The sequence below is a fragment of the Frankliniella occidentalis genome, unplaced genomic scaffold (assembly GCF_000697945.3).
Source record: "Frankliniella occidentalis isolate FOCC.00 unplaced genomic scaffold, Focc_3.1 Scaffold127, whole genome shotgun sequence".
Classification (NCBI taxonomy): Eukaryota; Metazoa; Arthropoda; class Insecta; order Thysanoptera; family Thripidae; genus Frankliniella; species Frankliniella occidentalis.
In genome coordinates, this window is record NW_026267254.1 from 106506 (window position 1) to 123798 (window position 17293).

General features: G+C 52.3%; 1 protein-coding gene across 1 annotated transcript; it reads left to right on the forward strand.

Annotated features, from left to right (window-relative positions):
- The first annotated feature begins 8034 nt into the window (after window positions 1–8034).
- LOC113211255 (uncharacterized) lies at window positions 8035–15758 on the forward strand. Its single transcript, XM_026429577.2, has 3 exons — window positions 8035–8142; window positions 11400–12029; window positions 14834–15758. Exons 1-3 carry the CDS (start codon window positions 8128–8130, stop codon window positions 15329–15331), a joined length of 1143 nt encoding a protein of 380 aa, XP_026285362.2. The 5' UTR covers window positions 8035–8127; the 3' UTR covers window positions 15332–15758.
- Window positions 15759–17293: the final 1535 nt, after the last annotated feature.

Consider the following 17293-nt stretch of genomic DNA (forward strand, 5'->3'; position numbering starts at 1 on the left):
ATAAGTCTTCGGCAACAATGAAGAGGAAGCAACAATGGCTTATAAATGTGATTCCAAATTGGCGATATGCTGCGATAGCGTGCAAGCCATACGCAGCCAATGCGTTATTGCGCATTCTGCAGACGGGTCCCTTGATTCATGGCAGTACTCTTCGCAGGAATGCGGCATGTTCTCAACGTGTATGGTCGCCGAAGGCGTCCCTTCGTCACGACAGAAGTAACGTTTCGCAGAATATGCTTTAGCGGATCGACTGCCTATACAGAGAGTGCAAACTTTTGCTTTCTCGCATAGCGAACCCCTTCGCACCGTCCGCACAGCGGTCTTCGTGGAGGGTCACGAACAGCCCCGGGCCACCTCTACCACCTCCTAAAAGCCCCCTTGTCATGTTTAACTCGTGATTTCATACCCTTTCTCCCGCTGGACGAGACGGGGAGGCTCTATTCGATCCGACACCCGACTACAGGACTCCTCGTGTTGTCTTAAGGTTTTCGAGAAACCACCCCAATCCTCTGTTTTACGACTGAGCACATTGCAGTCTGGTGTGTTTTTGTCTTCTTTAATTACGGCTCACTCTGTACCTGTGGCCCGTGAACTGACTGTACTGTACAGTGAGTGTCGAACTGGAGAGTCACTGCTCACCCGCCCCGCCCGCTAATAACAGTCGCACAAATGTACAAACACAGTGGTGTGATCTTGCGAAAGCCTTTTCATAGCATCCGGAAACAAAAGTGCATCTGATTAAAAGGCTGGGGCCAGTGACGCACGAGCAGCTACCAATCGCGGGCACACTTATTTCATCAGTATTGCGCCAAACAATATTGAGAACAATAAAGAAGCAAACTTAGATAGGCCAATCATCAAATGATACGTTTCCTACAATTGATTGCCAAATAGATAATTAAGCGACTAAAGACAGACAGCAAGTACGTATACAAGACGAATAAAGAGCTGCACGACAGAACACGGATGAATGAGAAGATAAATGAACGGATGCCCGACCGCATGCGCATGACAAAACAATCGTGTTACTGTTGCTGGGCGACACACACGACTGCACGCACGTCAGGGTGTTGTCGATTTAACCAGACACACACACACACATATTTCATGCTCTTTCCTCGTGCTTGCTCTCCTCAAAGAACATTTCTAAATGCCAAACGAGGCCACAGAACAAATGAAGTAATTCATCAATGGTGGCAGGCCTTTAAGGCTATATCAGCACCCCTCAGTATTGTAATTTCAACAGTGTAGTTCTACGATACTTTTTTTCTCTTGTGTCGGCCCTTACCTGCAGAGAGATTAAATGGAGTCGGTACTGGGCGAAGATTTTAGGACCTAATCGGCTTCTGAGAATACGTGTCGCCGCAGGCGCTTTTCCCCTATTACAGCAAGGCATCGCCGGTTCATCCCAGGAAAGGAAATTGGCAGTGGATGCTGCAACATTGCATCATGGAACGCGCACACATCGTCGCCTTTCTCAATCTGTGCTATAGGGCTGGCGGGAGAGTGGATTTTGAACAGTAATCATCAACATTGGGTAAAGCATCGAGCGGCAAGGCGAAAAATAAATACTGCGTGTGACCTTTGGGGCTCTGGCCCGGGCGGGCGGGCGTGGCTCCCAGCGGGCCCAGCCATTATGTCTCCGATTCAAACTGGCTGCTGCTGTTGCCGGCTCCTCAGATTTCGGCAGTTACCATCACCGTCGTTGGCGCCTGAGAGGAGTTCAGCGGAGCCGAGAGAATGAACGCAACTCACTTTCTCATGTCGGTTTGATGTGAAGAAGAAGCCGTTCTAAACTGAGCTGGGCTATAGGAATCCACATAGACAATGGATGACTCGCAGAAAACTTTTTAGTGTTTAGAAACAGGTTCTTAGGGATAGGCTGCACAGCGCACAGCTGGTCCAATGGTTAACGCCACCGTGCATTTTAATACGTGGGGCGAGAGGTGTGTGATTCGATAGAAAAAACAACGAATCCGCCCAGTTAGCGTCCTCCTGCGTATGAAGAACGATCACGACGGGCATTTCAGAATGCACACCATCCCGGTGTAAAAGTCTCAATCACTACCGAGGTCCGCGCGTTCTTGGATAAGGCCTAATTCAGCCAAAGGCGATGGGAGCACGGAATTTGTGCCGTCAGATTCATTTGTGTGAGCGCCTGCGCGCGCGCGTGTTTGTTGTTTGAGTGCGCGCGCGCTGCAGCTGGGTGAGCAACAATAGCCCCTATTCCAGTGATAGGCCCGAGGAGGTCCGTGCGGTCCGTGCGGTGAGGTCGTCGCGCAGGGCGCGCGCCGCGTGCGTCAGTCCCCCTGATGTAACCCGCGTGTGCTGCAGAGCCATACAGCAGCGTAGTAGTGGCGCGCGCGGCGAGCACCAATTTCGGCCATCACTGCTCAGACTGCGGGGGCGCTGCTCGACAGAAAGGGCGCGGGCCTTTCCAACATATTGCTCCCGGTGGCGCGTGCTTGTTTCAGACACGTGAGCGGGGAGGGTCTTCTTGTGTTAACGAGGCAAGCTAAATTATACAAGCACCTCAATAGCGCATTTCTATGATAGACCCCCGTCGTCCAATTTAGAAAAGTACCTTCAAGAAATATACATACGAGATGGCTTTAACCGCCAACAACCTAATGCGAATAGTTTTAAATGAGCTTACACTCTGCATGGCAGAAAAGAACGATTTTGTGTCAAAATCAGGAACTGATCTGAGCTCATCTAGTCAAAGACACAAGTTATGTCTCTAAAATGAGACAAATTGAATGAAACGTTATCAAATTTGTCCCATTTCATAGACAACTTGTTCTGTTGACTGGTTGTGCGAAAGTCCCCTCCCGATTTTAACACGAAAATATTTCTGAGCATTTGAAGTGTATGAAAACGTGTCGATCCGTTATCAAAAGGGTCGTAATGACCAATGTAATTTTAAGTCACAAATAAATAAAAAGAAAATGTTTTCCTTGTGGATGTTGGCAGTGCCTCCTCCCGCCGCAGTCGGGGCCCTTGCACATCCCTCACAGCCCGAGCTGCTTGCCATGCGCGGCAGCGGATCGATTCGCCGCGTGTCACTGCGACGCCGCCGTGTTCAACACGCGAATCACGCGTGCAATTTTAATTGCGGGAGTGCTGGGCTAGCGGGAGGGCCGGGGCCGGGCCGGGCCACGCCAGCGGTAGCGGCGAGCCCCCCGCACAGCGACACACAGCGCGCCGGGGCCAATCTCTGAATAAGAACTGTTTTGCACAACTTGCTTTCTCTGGATCTGGGGTCCCAGGCAGGCCCCAGCAGTAGCCTAGGCTGCTGGCGGCGAGGATTCACGCTCCGAGCGCGGGTGCCGCCGCGTGCCTCGGGGCAGCGGGGCGGCGGCCGACAGTGTCGTGAGGGTTATCAAGCCGTCCGAAGGGCTTCCGGTCGCCCACAGGGGTGCCGAGCATGCAGTCGGTCACTGCGCCGCACGGACAAGGGACAGGCCATGTATTTTGGTTGCAGACTATTTAAAATGTTACCCGTTGGGAATCTCTAAAACTTATTTTTAAAATACATTTTTGCGACCTGTTGATTATTTTAAGCATAACGCAGTGTTAAACACTTGGTTTATTAGTGTGTGTAATGCAGTGCCCTTCACAGTAAAGAAAACAAGCACTGGGATTACCAAGAGAGTTGAAGTAAACTACTGGAAAACCCATAAGACATCCCATGAAAAATTGTTCTTAAGGGCTTCTTTTTGCTGTGTTCAGACCGAAGTTGCTTTTTAAAATTTGAATTGTCCGCTTTACATCGAAGGTCCTAAATGCGTAAAGGCGTAAATAAGAAGTTGTGTGACTCGCGGCGTTATAGCGACAGGTCGTGATGGCCTGTCTCACCGGGTCGGGAAGGGGCCGAGCGCCGGCGCCACGCTTCCGGAGGGTAACCGCGAGCGCGAGCCACATGAAACTATGATTATTATTCGCCCAGAAGCGGGTCAGTGAGTCGGGATGGACATGAAAGAAAGACAGTAGAGGAGGCCAGGGGGACGAGCGCACGCGCCTGCGCCAGTGGATGAAAGGAAGAGTGTCAGCAATGAATTTGCTACACATGGCTTATTTACTGTGCGCATGTACTGTTCTTTACTTTACTTGCAAGCAATCATACATGATTGCTCAAGCAAGCTTTTGGAAGGCCTGAATATACTTTAGCCGTTGAAGTAGAAGCGTTGATTTCAAAAGAGAGTGATGATTAATCACCTTATGGTGGGCGGAGGCTACCCCATACAGGATGACAAACTGCAGTGGTCTTAACGACCACCGTAGGTAGCTCCAACGCAGGTCACCCCAGTAAAAATCTTACTTTATTGACACTCTTCGAAAGATATTTTGGCATTTTGAACTGCAGTGATCAATTGACAACACTCGCCGTGGTCGGCTTCCATACCAGAATTTTAGAATTTTCTTTTAAATGCAAAATTTTGGAGTTCTTTTTAATACTGCTCTAATAGTTCTCCACTTTGCTTCCCAATGTTTAGAAATAGAGGTAGCCAAAAGCTGACCTTATATTCCATAATTTTGGCGAGCAAAGAGGGCAAACATTATTGACATAGACCCTTAAAGAATGCCAAAAAATTGAATTCTAAAAAGAAATACCAACCTTTTGAGAAGCAAGTGCTTAATCGGTGATGATAGGTGTTGGGGGAAGGGGGAGGAGGGGTAGGCGCTGCCGGGCCGTGCGGCAGACGTCTAACCCCGCGTGGGGCCATAACGCACGGGAGACGACGTCCGAAAATGCATGCATGCAAACAAGCCACAGTTTAGAGCTATTTTCACACCCCAACACGTCAGCAGGTCACGACCTGTGTTGCTCTTCAGAAAGTCCAACCCGACCCCGGGCCAGCGCCGTGGTGTAAAGAGACTTTCGCTTTTAACAGGAGAGATGAGTCGGGGTAAGATGTTGCGATGGGAACTGACTCGACTTTTATTGGCCTCGGCCTGAGCTGGAGCCCCGCCGGCACTGGACCTCATTGACCCGCGAGGTGGAGCAGAACGGCTCGATAGCATCAGCAAAGATTCATGGATGACGTCTGTCGTCAATTAACGATAGGCGTACACTATGTGCATACTAGACACACAGAACAAATACTTAAGAAAGTGCATTATTGGCGGCGGCCACTTTAAAAGAATCCCCTCAGTATCGTGAATAATAATTGAAGGTTTGTACATTTTCCATGAGAATTCACTGTTTTTCAACGAATGTGACGTCACATTCGTTTCAATGTTAATCGTGTCACGTTCGTTTGAATGTTGTGTCATATTCGTTTCAACGTGAATCGCGGCCAAGCCTGGGCGCCATTAGAGTATCACCTCACCTGAAGTCACGTTTAAATGAATGTGACACAATATTCAAACGAATGTGACATGTTTCACATTAAAACGAATGTGACGTCACATTCCTTGAATAACAGTGAAGTGTTGTAAGTTACGATTTGAAATTTACAATTTTCTTATGACAGTTAGCATCGACACGAAATTCTATGACAAGCAAAAATGTCGACACAAATGAGTAAAATATACAAATTTATAAATCGTAAAAGTACACAAAGTATTAGAATTAACACAGATATGTGTCGCAGTAAATGCACGAAAGAAAAGAATGGGTGCATGATTGCAATTTTAAGAAGTCTGCACGAAGCTTACATTTTTAGCTTTGTCTTCGCTGCGCCCTGTGCTCCTCTCCGGTCCCTCACTCCTCGGGCGGCAGGGACCCCCTCCCGGCTGGACCTCCGGCCGAGCACAGGATGGGGCCGGGGAGCCGATCGACTGAAATCATTTCCGGGCGGCAGCAAACAACGTAACGCTGACCACCGGCCTTGAGGGAGGGAAAAAGCAAGAAGACAATGTAGGGCGCTGCCGGCGCACTGCTTCTGTGACGATTAGGGTCAGAGCCGGGAAAAAATTGGACTAGTCCACTGGGGGGCGGAAGAGTATTTAAAGCTATTCAAACGTGATTCTTCTATCTGTGCGACTGTAACAAACAGGAGAAGCGAAAGGGAGGGGGGAGGGGGTCCTCCTTCAGGTAGAGACAGTCTTTGGGGACTGGGTTTTAAAATCTCGTCCACCCTTGTACGCGCGCACACTTTTCCTCTTAGATAGAGCGCGTGGCGTGGAGGACTCTAGAAGAGTAACTCTCGTAGTAACCGAACTCATCGAGATGCATGCCCGCGCCGGCGGGGCGACAAGCATCTCAGTGTCCGGCCGGGCTGGGCACAAGGCGTGGTCGTGCCGCTTTGATATCTCGACGTGCGTCAAAGTCACGCAACGACTCGCGTGTGCCCGGCCGGCCGCGTGACCGCGTGACCACATCAGCGTGAGTGTGCGTACGCAGCCCTTATGTCTGCGCCGCATCAAGATGAAGGGCCGAGCCGAGAGGAGAGCACGAGGAGTGCGTCCGCAGGGAACAAACGGTAAAGCTTTCATTAGAGAATTACAGTGACGCTGCAACCAGCGCGGCAAACATGTGCAAACTGTCATTAGAAACCGTAAGGTGGTAATACAAGTGGACATTCGGAATCAAGCATTCTAGGAATCATGTGCACAATTAAAAAAAAGTTGTTGGTCGCCCCCTCGGTGAAAGGTCCTAGGAGAGTCCATGTAAAAGAAAACAAAGTTTTTTGCGGTTAAAAAATGCAGCATGTAACATGACACTCTCGGTATGATTCCGTACGCACATTTTGCTACTACACGCTGGCGAGCTCCGCGAGGAAACAAAGGAACAACACTAGTAGCCAGGAGGGAAGGATCTATGAACGCTGCTATCGCCGATGCTATCGTCTGACGTACGCCCGCGGGCCGGGCCGGCCTGCGGAACTGGCCAGCTGGACACAATGGGCAACGCACCAGGACCGGACCAGACGTTTTGGCGCGGCCATCGGCACCACATCGCCACAAATGTAGAGTGAAAACGATAGGACGTCGCACCTCAACGCAGCTGATTGTAGTGTGCGTGGGAGGATGTGGGAGAGGGGCGCGGGTGCCGGTACGGTATAGGGCCATCAACATGCCGGGCCCCCACGTGGGAGGACAGGTAGGCCGGCAACACACACACTGCGGGTCGCCGAGTGACGTAAGAGCGCGGGTAAGTTTTGGGCGACTTTCACGGACAATTTGAACCGGAGACACACACTCTTCTTGTTCCCGTCATAACATGCAAGAACATCAGACACACGGGGAGGGCAGAGAGCCGCGGCAGCGTATCGTGCGGTGCTGCATAAACGCTGAAGTCTGGCGATGGGGCAGTGGCGGCGCTGTCTGTGTGACACTTCCAGGCAGCTCTCGGTGCCATCTGCTGGGAGTGCTGCTGCTACACGGCGCTCCGGCGCTGGCGCTAGTAGAGCACTCCATGAAGTGCGCGCCCGCGGCGGCTACCGGCGTTATGCAAACACGCGATCGGGCGTCAGTACACCCGGCAGCTTGTTCAGCAATAATTAGAAGAGTGGCCGACACCTCGCCACGAGGCTGGAGCAGCGAGGCGCCAGGGTGCGACACGTAGGGATGAGGGCTGTCCTATTGCCCGCCAAGCGCAGCCTTTTGCCCATCGGACCAATGAATAAAATGTTGAAAAAAGGCGACAACACGTGGCTGAAAAGTTACCAGAAAATGGAAAGGGCGAAAAGAACGAGTAAAGGCGAGGGCGTAATTGGTCCGCAGGATGTCGACATCCGATCCCAAGCAGCCGTTTCCTGCTGCGCGCCAGTCTAAATGAAGGGATTACCGCCCCGGAGCCATCCCTGCCAAAAACGACTCGGGGAGAGAGATGCCCATTCCTGCCGCGATGACACGCTGCGGTAATACTGGGCAGGGGGAGGGGGCCTGGAAGTGGAGTGGAGGAGGGCACGCGCAGACTGTCCAGAGGGAAGGACCACGGGGCGCCCGCCGCCACGGCGGTGGGGAGGAGCGCCAGCCGGGAGGGCCGCGCCGGCCACCTCCTCCCTCTCTTCCTCTCATTCTGTATCTCTCTCCCCTTTCTCCGTCAGCCGCCCCACCCCTTGCAGTTGCCGTTTGGGGCTCGCCAGCCGCCCCGTCGTCTAGTTTAAAAGGGAATTGCCGGCTCGTCCTGCGATCAGTCAATTTCGTACCGCGAAGCAAGCAGCCTCCGTGAGCGACATGAGGGTGTTTGTGGTAAGTGGCGCGCCGCGAGTGAGCAATAAGTGTAGTGCCAACAGTGTCAAGTGAACGAGTGAATTAATCCCAAACGCTACGAAGAAAGTTGCAACAATTATTCAGAACAGCACTGTAAAATATGGAATTTAGTATAAAAACATCCAAGATACTGTGCTACGTTGACATCAAAATATTCCGACTTCAGTGCATACAAATGGCTTGTACTTCTATGGTGGATTAACTTGGATGAAACGATATTTCTGAAAGTGTTCGGCCATTAGTTTTTGACTATTTAGAGCTAACTATTTTTAAACTAGTAGTGTTACGCGTTATTGCAAAAACAAAGATGTTAAGCCACACCGTCCCAGGAATATTAAGGCACTAATCCATTAAAACCTTATAGAACCATATAGAACAAATATATTTGAAAAATACCTTCGATAATTTACAATTATTTTTATGACTTTTATTTTACGAACGCGGTCGTTAACTTAGAAAGGAACTTATCGACTTATACGAAGTCCTACACGTCCGCGCATTGAAAGCACTATCTCATTCATAATGTAAAAAATTGCTGTACTTACTTTAGTAACTCCGCTAATCTGTGGGCAGAACAGAACAGTTCTACAGATGTAAGTGGTTTACATTTAATTCTACAGTTGTAAGTGCGGCAAAAGTTTTGTTTTCCAGAACAGAACAAAAGCAGTTCTATAGTTGCGACTCTAGAACTATAGAACAAAACGTTTGCCACTTACAGTTATACAACTTTTCTACACAGAGTATTTCAATTTATCAATTTTTAACAGTAAAATACGAGATCATAACAGGACGATCTTTACCATGAAATTGTTTTCCGTAGTCCTTACGAAACATTTTTAGTGGTGGTATAATAATCATGAGCGTTATTCTTTTGGTATCCTTTTAATAGAAGCAGTCTTTCAAAAACGTTCACTGTTTCTGAGCTTTTGAAGTTGACCAAGGTGTTGACATTGTTATTCGTAAAATAGTATTTTACTTTCAGAACACAATCCAGCCGTTGCGCAGGATTTACATTCTGAACGATTCTCGGCGACAATAATAGTAGAAATCTCGAAGAGAACAACAGTATAATTCTTTCCCTGGGTGATTTTGGATCATCAAGTAAGTCTTTCGCCCCCACTCCACGACGCGGTTCGAGTGCAGTTGTAATCAATAACATTTGTTTCCCCTCAGTTCGCGCAACAATAATTGCTTGATTGCGATGCCCCGCTGATTAGAGCACTCCAGTCTGGACTGATTGGCGAAAGGTAGAAGAGCGAGGCGGAGGGATGGGGGGCAGCTCGGGCATGACAAAAGACTGCACTCGATTAACTGTCGGCGGCCCGCTTTCCGCAGAGCCGGTGACGTTAAACGGAGGGAGATGCGTAGGAGACAGGAGGAAAGACGGGGAAGAATAGGAGGAGGAGAGAAAGGGGCAAAGGGCGAGAAGGAAATGTGAAGGCGGAGGGAAGGGGGGGGGGTATTCTGAAGAAGGATGGCATGGGTCAAGGGAGGTGAGGGAGGGCGGACGCTTAATAATCACTTCCTGATTGTCGGACTCGGTTTTCACCAGGATCATTTTGCAATAGCGCCCCCTCCGCATCATCCGCAGCCAGGCATAATGCCCCTCAGCTCGGCGAGAGCCCATCACAGCCAATCTAGGCAGGCGGGCGGGTAAGCCGAGGGGCGGCGGCCGGGGCGTGAACGATGGGGTAAAGTGGGGTCAATTCATGACCGCCGCCGCTATTCGACACGAGGAGGGAACCTATTGCTATCCACCGCAAAGTATAGAGAATATAGTAGTCTGAAGATGACGGGAATTTCATTCATAAAAAAAAGTTATACATTTACCTCCCTTTTTTTACAATACTTTCAAAACATTGCAGAAAAAAAGCATGGTCACATAAAGGTAAATAACAATTAATATTTTAAAAAAACAGCCAATACGATCCTTTGTTTCCACACCTCTTCGAAAACTAATAGACAAAACTCTTTCCGGAGTTCTCAATGTTAACGTTTCTACACAACGACTTTTAAAATTATTCTATCCGATGCAGAGCGAACACAGCGCAGTCGCATGACCGCACAGTATGTCTCGTGGCAGGCTAAAAGAGACATTTTCACCTCTTCTCCAGAGCGTTAGATAAGAAGCACATGTCCATTTGACGGCGCGCGGTGGCACATCTCCACTCCACGGCCCGGCTCGAGACAAGTGTTTCGTGGCCTGTTACACCAACGGCACAGTATCCCACACCGCGGTCCCACATAAGCGGAATACCCCTGAGCGCTTCCTCCCAGCGGGCATCGCATCATCGCGTTCCCTTTGACTTTCTCTCTCTCTCTCTCTCTCTCTCTCTCTCTCTCTCTAAAAGAACAAACAAAAAGAAACAACTACAAAAACACAAAATATTAACAAACGAAAAAGATAACAGTAATAACAGTAGAATCAAACTGTCAGCAGAACAAAGTAAAATTACAATTTAAAATTTAACTTTAACAAACGTTTCACATAGAAAGTTATCTCGTAGTACGCGTTATGCACCTACAAACAATTTTCACAGGGAGCAGTCATTCGTTACGTCACATCGCATCCCCTGCGCCATTCTACCCACTACACCACCTCATCTAATCTTCCATTCATTCCGTTGATTCACATGCATATATCGCTACTCGCTGAGTCACTGTGCCATTTGGGCCGGGAGGGCCGCGGCGGGCCGTGTGATGTAGACTGACACAATGGCGCCATCATTACGGCGATATGGACGGCGCCCGCAGGGTTCGGCCGCGATGCGTCGTGTGAAACGAGGCACGGTGGTCGAAGGACCAACCAGCAGGGAAAGTTTTGGGTGAAATGAAGCGATTCGCCGAATCGCGCGGAGAGACTCAAGAAAACATTGGGCAATATACCCTGCAAATCAGAATGCATGGAGAAAATTTACAGTGTTCACTTTACAAAATTAAGTTATTTAGTGAAAACATAAAAGACAGAACTCTACATGTTAATTGCAAAACTCACGTTCAATTGCTCTTTAATTTTTAAACTGAGGTAGACTTTTTTTTATCTATAAAGTATACCAGAAAGGGACAGCCAAAGCCGCTTTCCTTAATCACCAGCACAGGCCGGCGCGAACGAGGACGCGAACGCCTGGGAAGTAGGCAAACCCGTCAAGCTCTTGTGGTCGGCGGTGTTGCCTATCCTAGGTTCGCAGGCGCCCTCCCCCGTAGCAACGCCTGAAGTGTTCTCTAAACTGTTGCAGGTGCTGGCGCTCGCGGCGCTGGTGCGGGCCGAGGCCCCGTACGCGTATAATGGACCAGTGGCGCCGTCCAGCTCATACGGAGCACCGTCAGGACCCTCCGGCGGATTTGGCGGTGGCCACGGCGGCGGTGGCGGCTACAGCGGCGGAGGCGGTGGCTACAGCGGCGGAGGCGGCGGCTACAGTGGCGGCGGAGGCGGCGGCTACAGCGGTGGAGGCGGCGGCTACAGCGGCGGAGGCGGCGGAGGCGGTTTTGGAGGTGGCCACGGCGGCGGCCACAGCGGGGGAGGCGGCGGCTACAGCGGCGGAGGCGGCGGAGGCGGTTTTGGAGGTGGCCACGGCGGCGGCCACAGCGGGGGAGGCGGCTTTGGCGGCGGCCACGGCGGCGGCGGAGGTGGATTCGGCGGAGGCCACGGAGGTGGTGGCTTCGGCGGTGGCTCCTTCAGTGGTAGCTCGTCGTCAGCTTCATCTTCGTCCTTCGGCGGTGGCGGAGGATTCGGCGGAGGCAACTCCTTTAGCGGTTCAAACTCCGGCTCCTTCGGGGGATCCTTCGGCGGCTCATCGGGAGCCTCCAGCTTCTCAGGATCCTCCTCGTTCGGCGGCGGCTCGTCCTTCGGCGGCGGCTACGACCAGGTGAGTGTCTGACCCACACCGCCGGTCTCGGGACCTCCTCGACTCTCCCCACGACTGCTTACCCTTCTCAGTCTCCTCTCTGCGTTTAATTGGGTCCCACTCGTAGGCAGACGCCCCGAGTCCTGTAGCGGGTGAAAACTGAGCCCCCTTTCCACTAAAACAGGATAAAAGTGGCCGTCAAGGTCACTGAGACCTGCCGAGGCGCAGCGAGGGCGACGTGACCCGCTGCACGTCAGCACTGGGCCGGTTCGGGCCGGCCGGGCCACTACATCGGCTCGACAAATGGAAATTGTAAAGCGGTAGCGCGAGCACAAGTAGTGAGGAACTCGATGGAGGGCTGAGTTGAGTAAAGTATAGCCCCGTGCACTGCTGTAGTTACTGTACCTCAGTAATTCCTGAGTGCGGGCGCGTTGTTTTCTGCTGCCACTGACCATGGCACCTTACGAGACGAGCCGAGCAAGTAGGCAACTCATCCGCTCGTACGATGCGATACAGCATACCTTCAGCACCACCTGGTATGAGAAGAGGCGGGCTAACGTGACCTTCCTGTTCATACAGCAGCTTCTTAAAGTCTAAGCTGTAATACTTGACCGGTGGGTAACATAAGGGATAGAAAGCAAGTGCGACCCCCGAGGGCTTGGTCAGCAAGACCACCCGCTCCGTTGTCCCGTAACACAGTCACGGTCCAGAGGCGCGACGTGTAACGCTGTTCGTAACGCGATATGAGTGCCGCCCTGGGACAGTCGTCGGGCGGCGCGTCGTGCGACGCCGGCCAGCGCGCGGTGGGGGTGATGACTTAAACACTCGCTCACGAGTGCAGCGCGGCGGGCGCGGGCAAGCGGCGGGTGGATGCGCCGAGAATGAAAGCAGTCGTGATTTACGGGACAGGAAGCGTGGCTCAATGAGTGATGAAGCCATCGCCCGCGACAGCTAGTTTGTTTTACAAGGCGCACGCTCGCGGTTCCACTATTAGATCATTTCCAGCGTCCCTGGATCTGGATCGTCCCACCCACACAAGGTACTCGCCGCGGCTCCACATAACGGTGATGCTGCACTGCACAAGCGAGATTCTAGTAGCGCACGTCTGGTTTAGAAGCGGTGGGCAGGAGCGGGTGAGTTAAGTTAGAGGGCAGCGGGGAAAACCTTCAAATGGATTCACTGTCAAAAGTGATTTTACGAAAAGAAAACAAAAAAAAGACCTTACAAAATGCTTAGTAAATATTTTTTTCCTAAATGTCAATTTAGAAATTATTTCGTAATGTTACAAATATAAAATACTGGAAATACTGGACGGCTGATAGTAGTCCAGAAAAACATTCACCGTCAAATTACGATTTTTTGCTTTAAATAACACTCGTATGCCCGACGAAATGCAACAAAGTTCAGGGGTGTCGGCACCCCCCGCGTGTTCGTGCGCGCGCGTCATCTCAATTGGCTTACTCAACGTCCGAGAGGAAGAGAGACACGCGGCCGAACGGGAAGCGGCCCCGCGGTCCCTCCCGCGGATCAACAGGGACGCTGCACGCGACACACCGGCGCTGCACTAATAGCATGTCGCATGAAGAAGCGCGGCTGCAGACTTTACGTAAAGCACCACCGCCAGAGAGAGGGTTCCGTTTTTTTTTCTCCCTTCGCCGCGCGATCATGCTCGCCGTCCCATAAAGCGCGCGGAACACAATGGAGGCGGCGCGCGGGACGCCAGCTCGGACACCTCGGACCCGCGCCGCTCATGTGACGATTGTGCATCGGACGAACGCCCCGGACGGTGATCAGTTGGGGTGGCGTGTCCAGTTACAGGGGAAAACAGTGTTGCCAGCCGGCAAAAAAAAAGGCAAAAAAAAAAAAAGCCCATGAATCCACTGTATGTGTCCAAGGACAATTTTTGTAACTAGCACCGGACTTCTGTGTGCATAACTAGCTCAGATACAATATTGTAACTACCAACACACATTTAGTCTTTAGCAAGTCACAATATTGTGACTATCTGAATTCAGTTATGCACGCAGAAGTCCGGTGCTAGTTACAAAAATTGTCCTTGACATTTAGAGTGTACCGGGTGTGACTGAGAATGCGCAGCAGTGTTGCGGGCTTGCCCACCCAGTTAGCCCGTAAGGCGCCATGGCCCCTGCAGCTCTGGCGAGTATGCAATCCCGCAACACTGCTGCGCATTCTCAGTTACACCCGGTACACGAGCTGCATCTACGTACGCCCTGCGTACAAGCCAACCCATCGGCACAAGGTGTGCGAAATGTTGCGAGGTATAGGCAGACTGCCAGCCGGATACACACGTGTGCATTCGTGGGAAGTTTTTGCCTACCTCCTCGATGGCAACGCTGCGAGAGAGCGCGGCCTGGTGCCGGGCTGCTGCAGCGCCGCCCTCCCCCGTGATTACAGCTGCAACATAACAATGGCGCTGCAGGTGCAGCAGCAGTGCCTACGAGGTGGCCGGAGCCGAGGAGGCAGGCCCGCCGCAAAATCTATAGGGAGTCAAATAGCAGCGGCGGGAGAAAGTGTTTCCCTGCCGGGATTTATCCTCGCGTCCTCACAAGCGGGGCATTTGTAACGGCGCGCTGCGGCTGCCGGCCGGCAGGGCTCGGCAGGCCAGCAGTTCTCGGTAAGGTCAGTGGACCCAGCCACCGCGGCGCCTCACTGCTGCAGTTTGGTGCGACTACTGCTGATTATTTGGACCAACACTCGCACTCATTTCTGACTGAGACTAGGCACACCCAACCTACTCAACTGAACTGGTATGGCGGTCCTTCAACAATGTCTCATTCATGCGTTTCTTCTCCTTGCCCGCGCAGGCCCCGCTGATCCAGAAGCACATCTACGTCCACGTGCCGCCCCCAGAGCCCGAGTACCAGCAGCCGCCGCGTGCCATCGCACCGGCCGGGCCACCGCGCAAGCACTACAAGATCGTCTTCATCAAGGCGCCCGCCGCTACCGCGCCACCCCCGGCCTCCATCCAGCTGCCGCAGCAGGACGAGGAGAAGACCCTCATCTACGTGCTCGTCAAGCGGCCCGAGGAGCAGCCCGAGATCAGCATCCCCACGGCCGCGCCCACGCCACCGTCCAAGCCCGAGGTCTACTTCATCCGCTACAAGACGCAGAAGGAGCAGGGCGGCGGCGGCGGCTACTCTGGGGGCGGCGGCGGCGGCATTGGGGGCGGCATCGGGGGCGGTCACGGCGGCGGCTCCGGGGGCGGACACGGGGGCGGCATCGGTGGCGGGCCGTCCGGGCCGTCGGGACCGTCCTCGTCGTACGGCGCGCCGCCGTCCAGCCCCGGGGGCGGCCCCTACTGAGCGCGGAGTGGCGCGGTGCGGCGCCTGTGATAGAGTGCGCCGCCCCCCGGCTGTCGCGACCCGGACACCTTTTTGCATCGACGGCTTTATCAATCAGTTTCACATAAATCCGTCGCGGGCCGCGACAGCCCTGCTACAGAGCGGCCACTCCCGACTGAGTAGTGGATAAGTATGCCATACGGGTACCGGGCACGCGGTTACGACTGGTCCCGACACAGTTCCTCCGGAAGCAGTGCGTCTCTTAAGTGGTTACAGGAGAGACGAGTAGGATGCGCTCACCAATTACCTTATTTTCGTACAATATTGAGAAGAAGTAAAAAAGATCCTGTTTGTTGTGTTACCATGTACATAGCTTAATGTTTATTACTTGTTTACGTTGCTTGTTGATTGTCTTACCACGAATAAAAAATGTTTTCTAAAAAAATGATCACGAGACGGGAATATGACATGACGCTGCGCGTCCCGCCCTGTGCTCCCCACTGCGACTCGCTCTGCTCCGTGACCGTCCGCGACACACGGAGAAACATTTGGCAACCTCCGTTAGCATGATGCAGCCGGGCGCAGGCAGGGCATCATGTGCAAAAGTGTAACCCGGGCGGCGGGTGTGCCAACAGAGAGCGCTGAGCAGCGCGGAGCAGCACTCGCGAAATCTTTTTCACAAGCGGTCGCGGGGGTCATCTCCATTTGGGAGGACGCAACTTGCCGGCTGAGTGAGGCGGACGAGTCCTCTGCACGAGTGATGCCCGCCGCCTGAAGACTATGAGAAATTAACCCGCTCACGCGGCAGACGCAAGACCAGAGAAAAACAAAAATTAAGGCAAGTTTCAAGCCCATAAGCCGGCGCTGCGCTGTCCACTCGGCTGAAAACCGCACGCCCACGCCCCACCCAACGCCACGGTCCGTGAAAAGCTCTCCCTACCTTCTTTATTTGGGGTGAGATCGAGGTAAAACACCCGGGCGGCAGCCAGGCGCGCTGCTTGCGCCGTGAGGCCGTCCAGCCGGTCACCGCCGACGGGGGACCGGAGCCCTCGGCGGGCACAGCGGGGGCAGAGGTCGCCGCGCAGCGCTGAGCACCTCCCTCTCCAGAACTGCAGCGCAGCTGCTTCGGCGAATCCCCGCACTGACGACCACAGGTCTTCTTCCTCAAACAAAACAAAGCCGTAGTTCGTTAAAGTTGCATCGCGCGACGTGCGCGACGTCCTTCTTGTACGTAAAATAATATTTTCTTAGATTAAAAAGGAACTGGATGACTACCAAACACTGTTTTGAAATCTACGGAGTCTTGCTTGGCACAGCTGCGAGGAGTACGTCCCTAATTGCAATGTATTGGCATTGGCATTTCAGCTAAAAATCAGTGCATCGCATTTTTTTAAGTATCGCTTTGTAACTGCAAAGTAATGCTGCGCAGTCCACAAAGCGTCCGAAGTCTTTGCAATGTGCAAAGTGCTGCATGCACAACATTATTGTTTTGCAAGAATTTAACAGTAAAAAATAAATCAACTTTAAAAAGAAAAGCAGCGGTTTGATAAAAGAAAGAGATTCGAAATGGAACGGATTTACAAACGCTCTCACTTCATTGTGGATGGGGGAGAGGGGGATGGAGAACCATCCACTGTTGTTATTTTAACATATTTCGTCGTAATCATCGGCATTTCAAGTACTTTTGAACACAGCATAATCGAGCGACCGCAATGGTCATCAACATCAACGAAATCCACGTCGCTTCTCTTATCACGACAACGGCGGGCGATTCCCAAAGCGGCGGCGGGGTTATGAAAATGACGACAGCGACCCACTTCGCCATCACTTCCGGCTAGCCGATTATTTCAAACAATCAGAGTCGTTCGGGACCGCCACGCCCCATCAGAGAAAGTGACAGCGTTCAATAAGGCGTCATGGCGGAGATTCCCTCGGCCATTACGCCCTGCTGTTGCCTATTATTGCCGGGGCGGCCCGGGGCCC

Excerpts from the sequence above, each read along its gene's own strand:
- LOC113211255 (XM_026429577.2), top strand. Across the intron at positions 12,030-14,833 it reads TCGGCGGCGGCTACGACCAG|GCCCCGCTGATCCAGAAGCA; the intron begins GTGAGTGTCTGA and ends TTGCCCGCGCAG.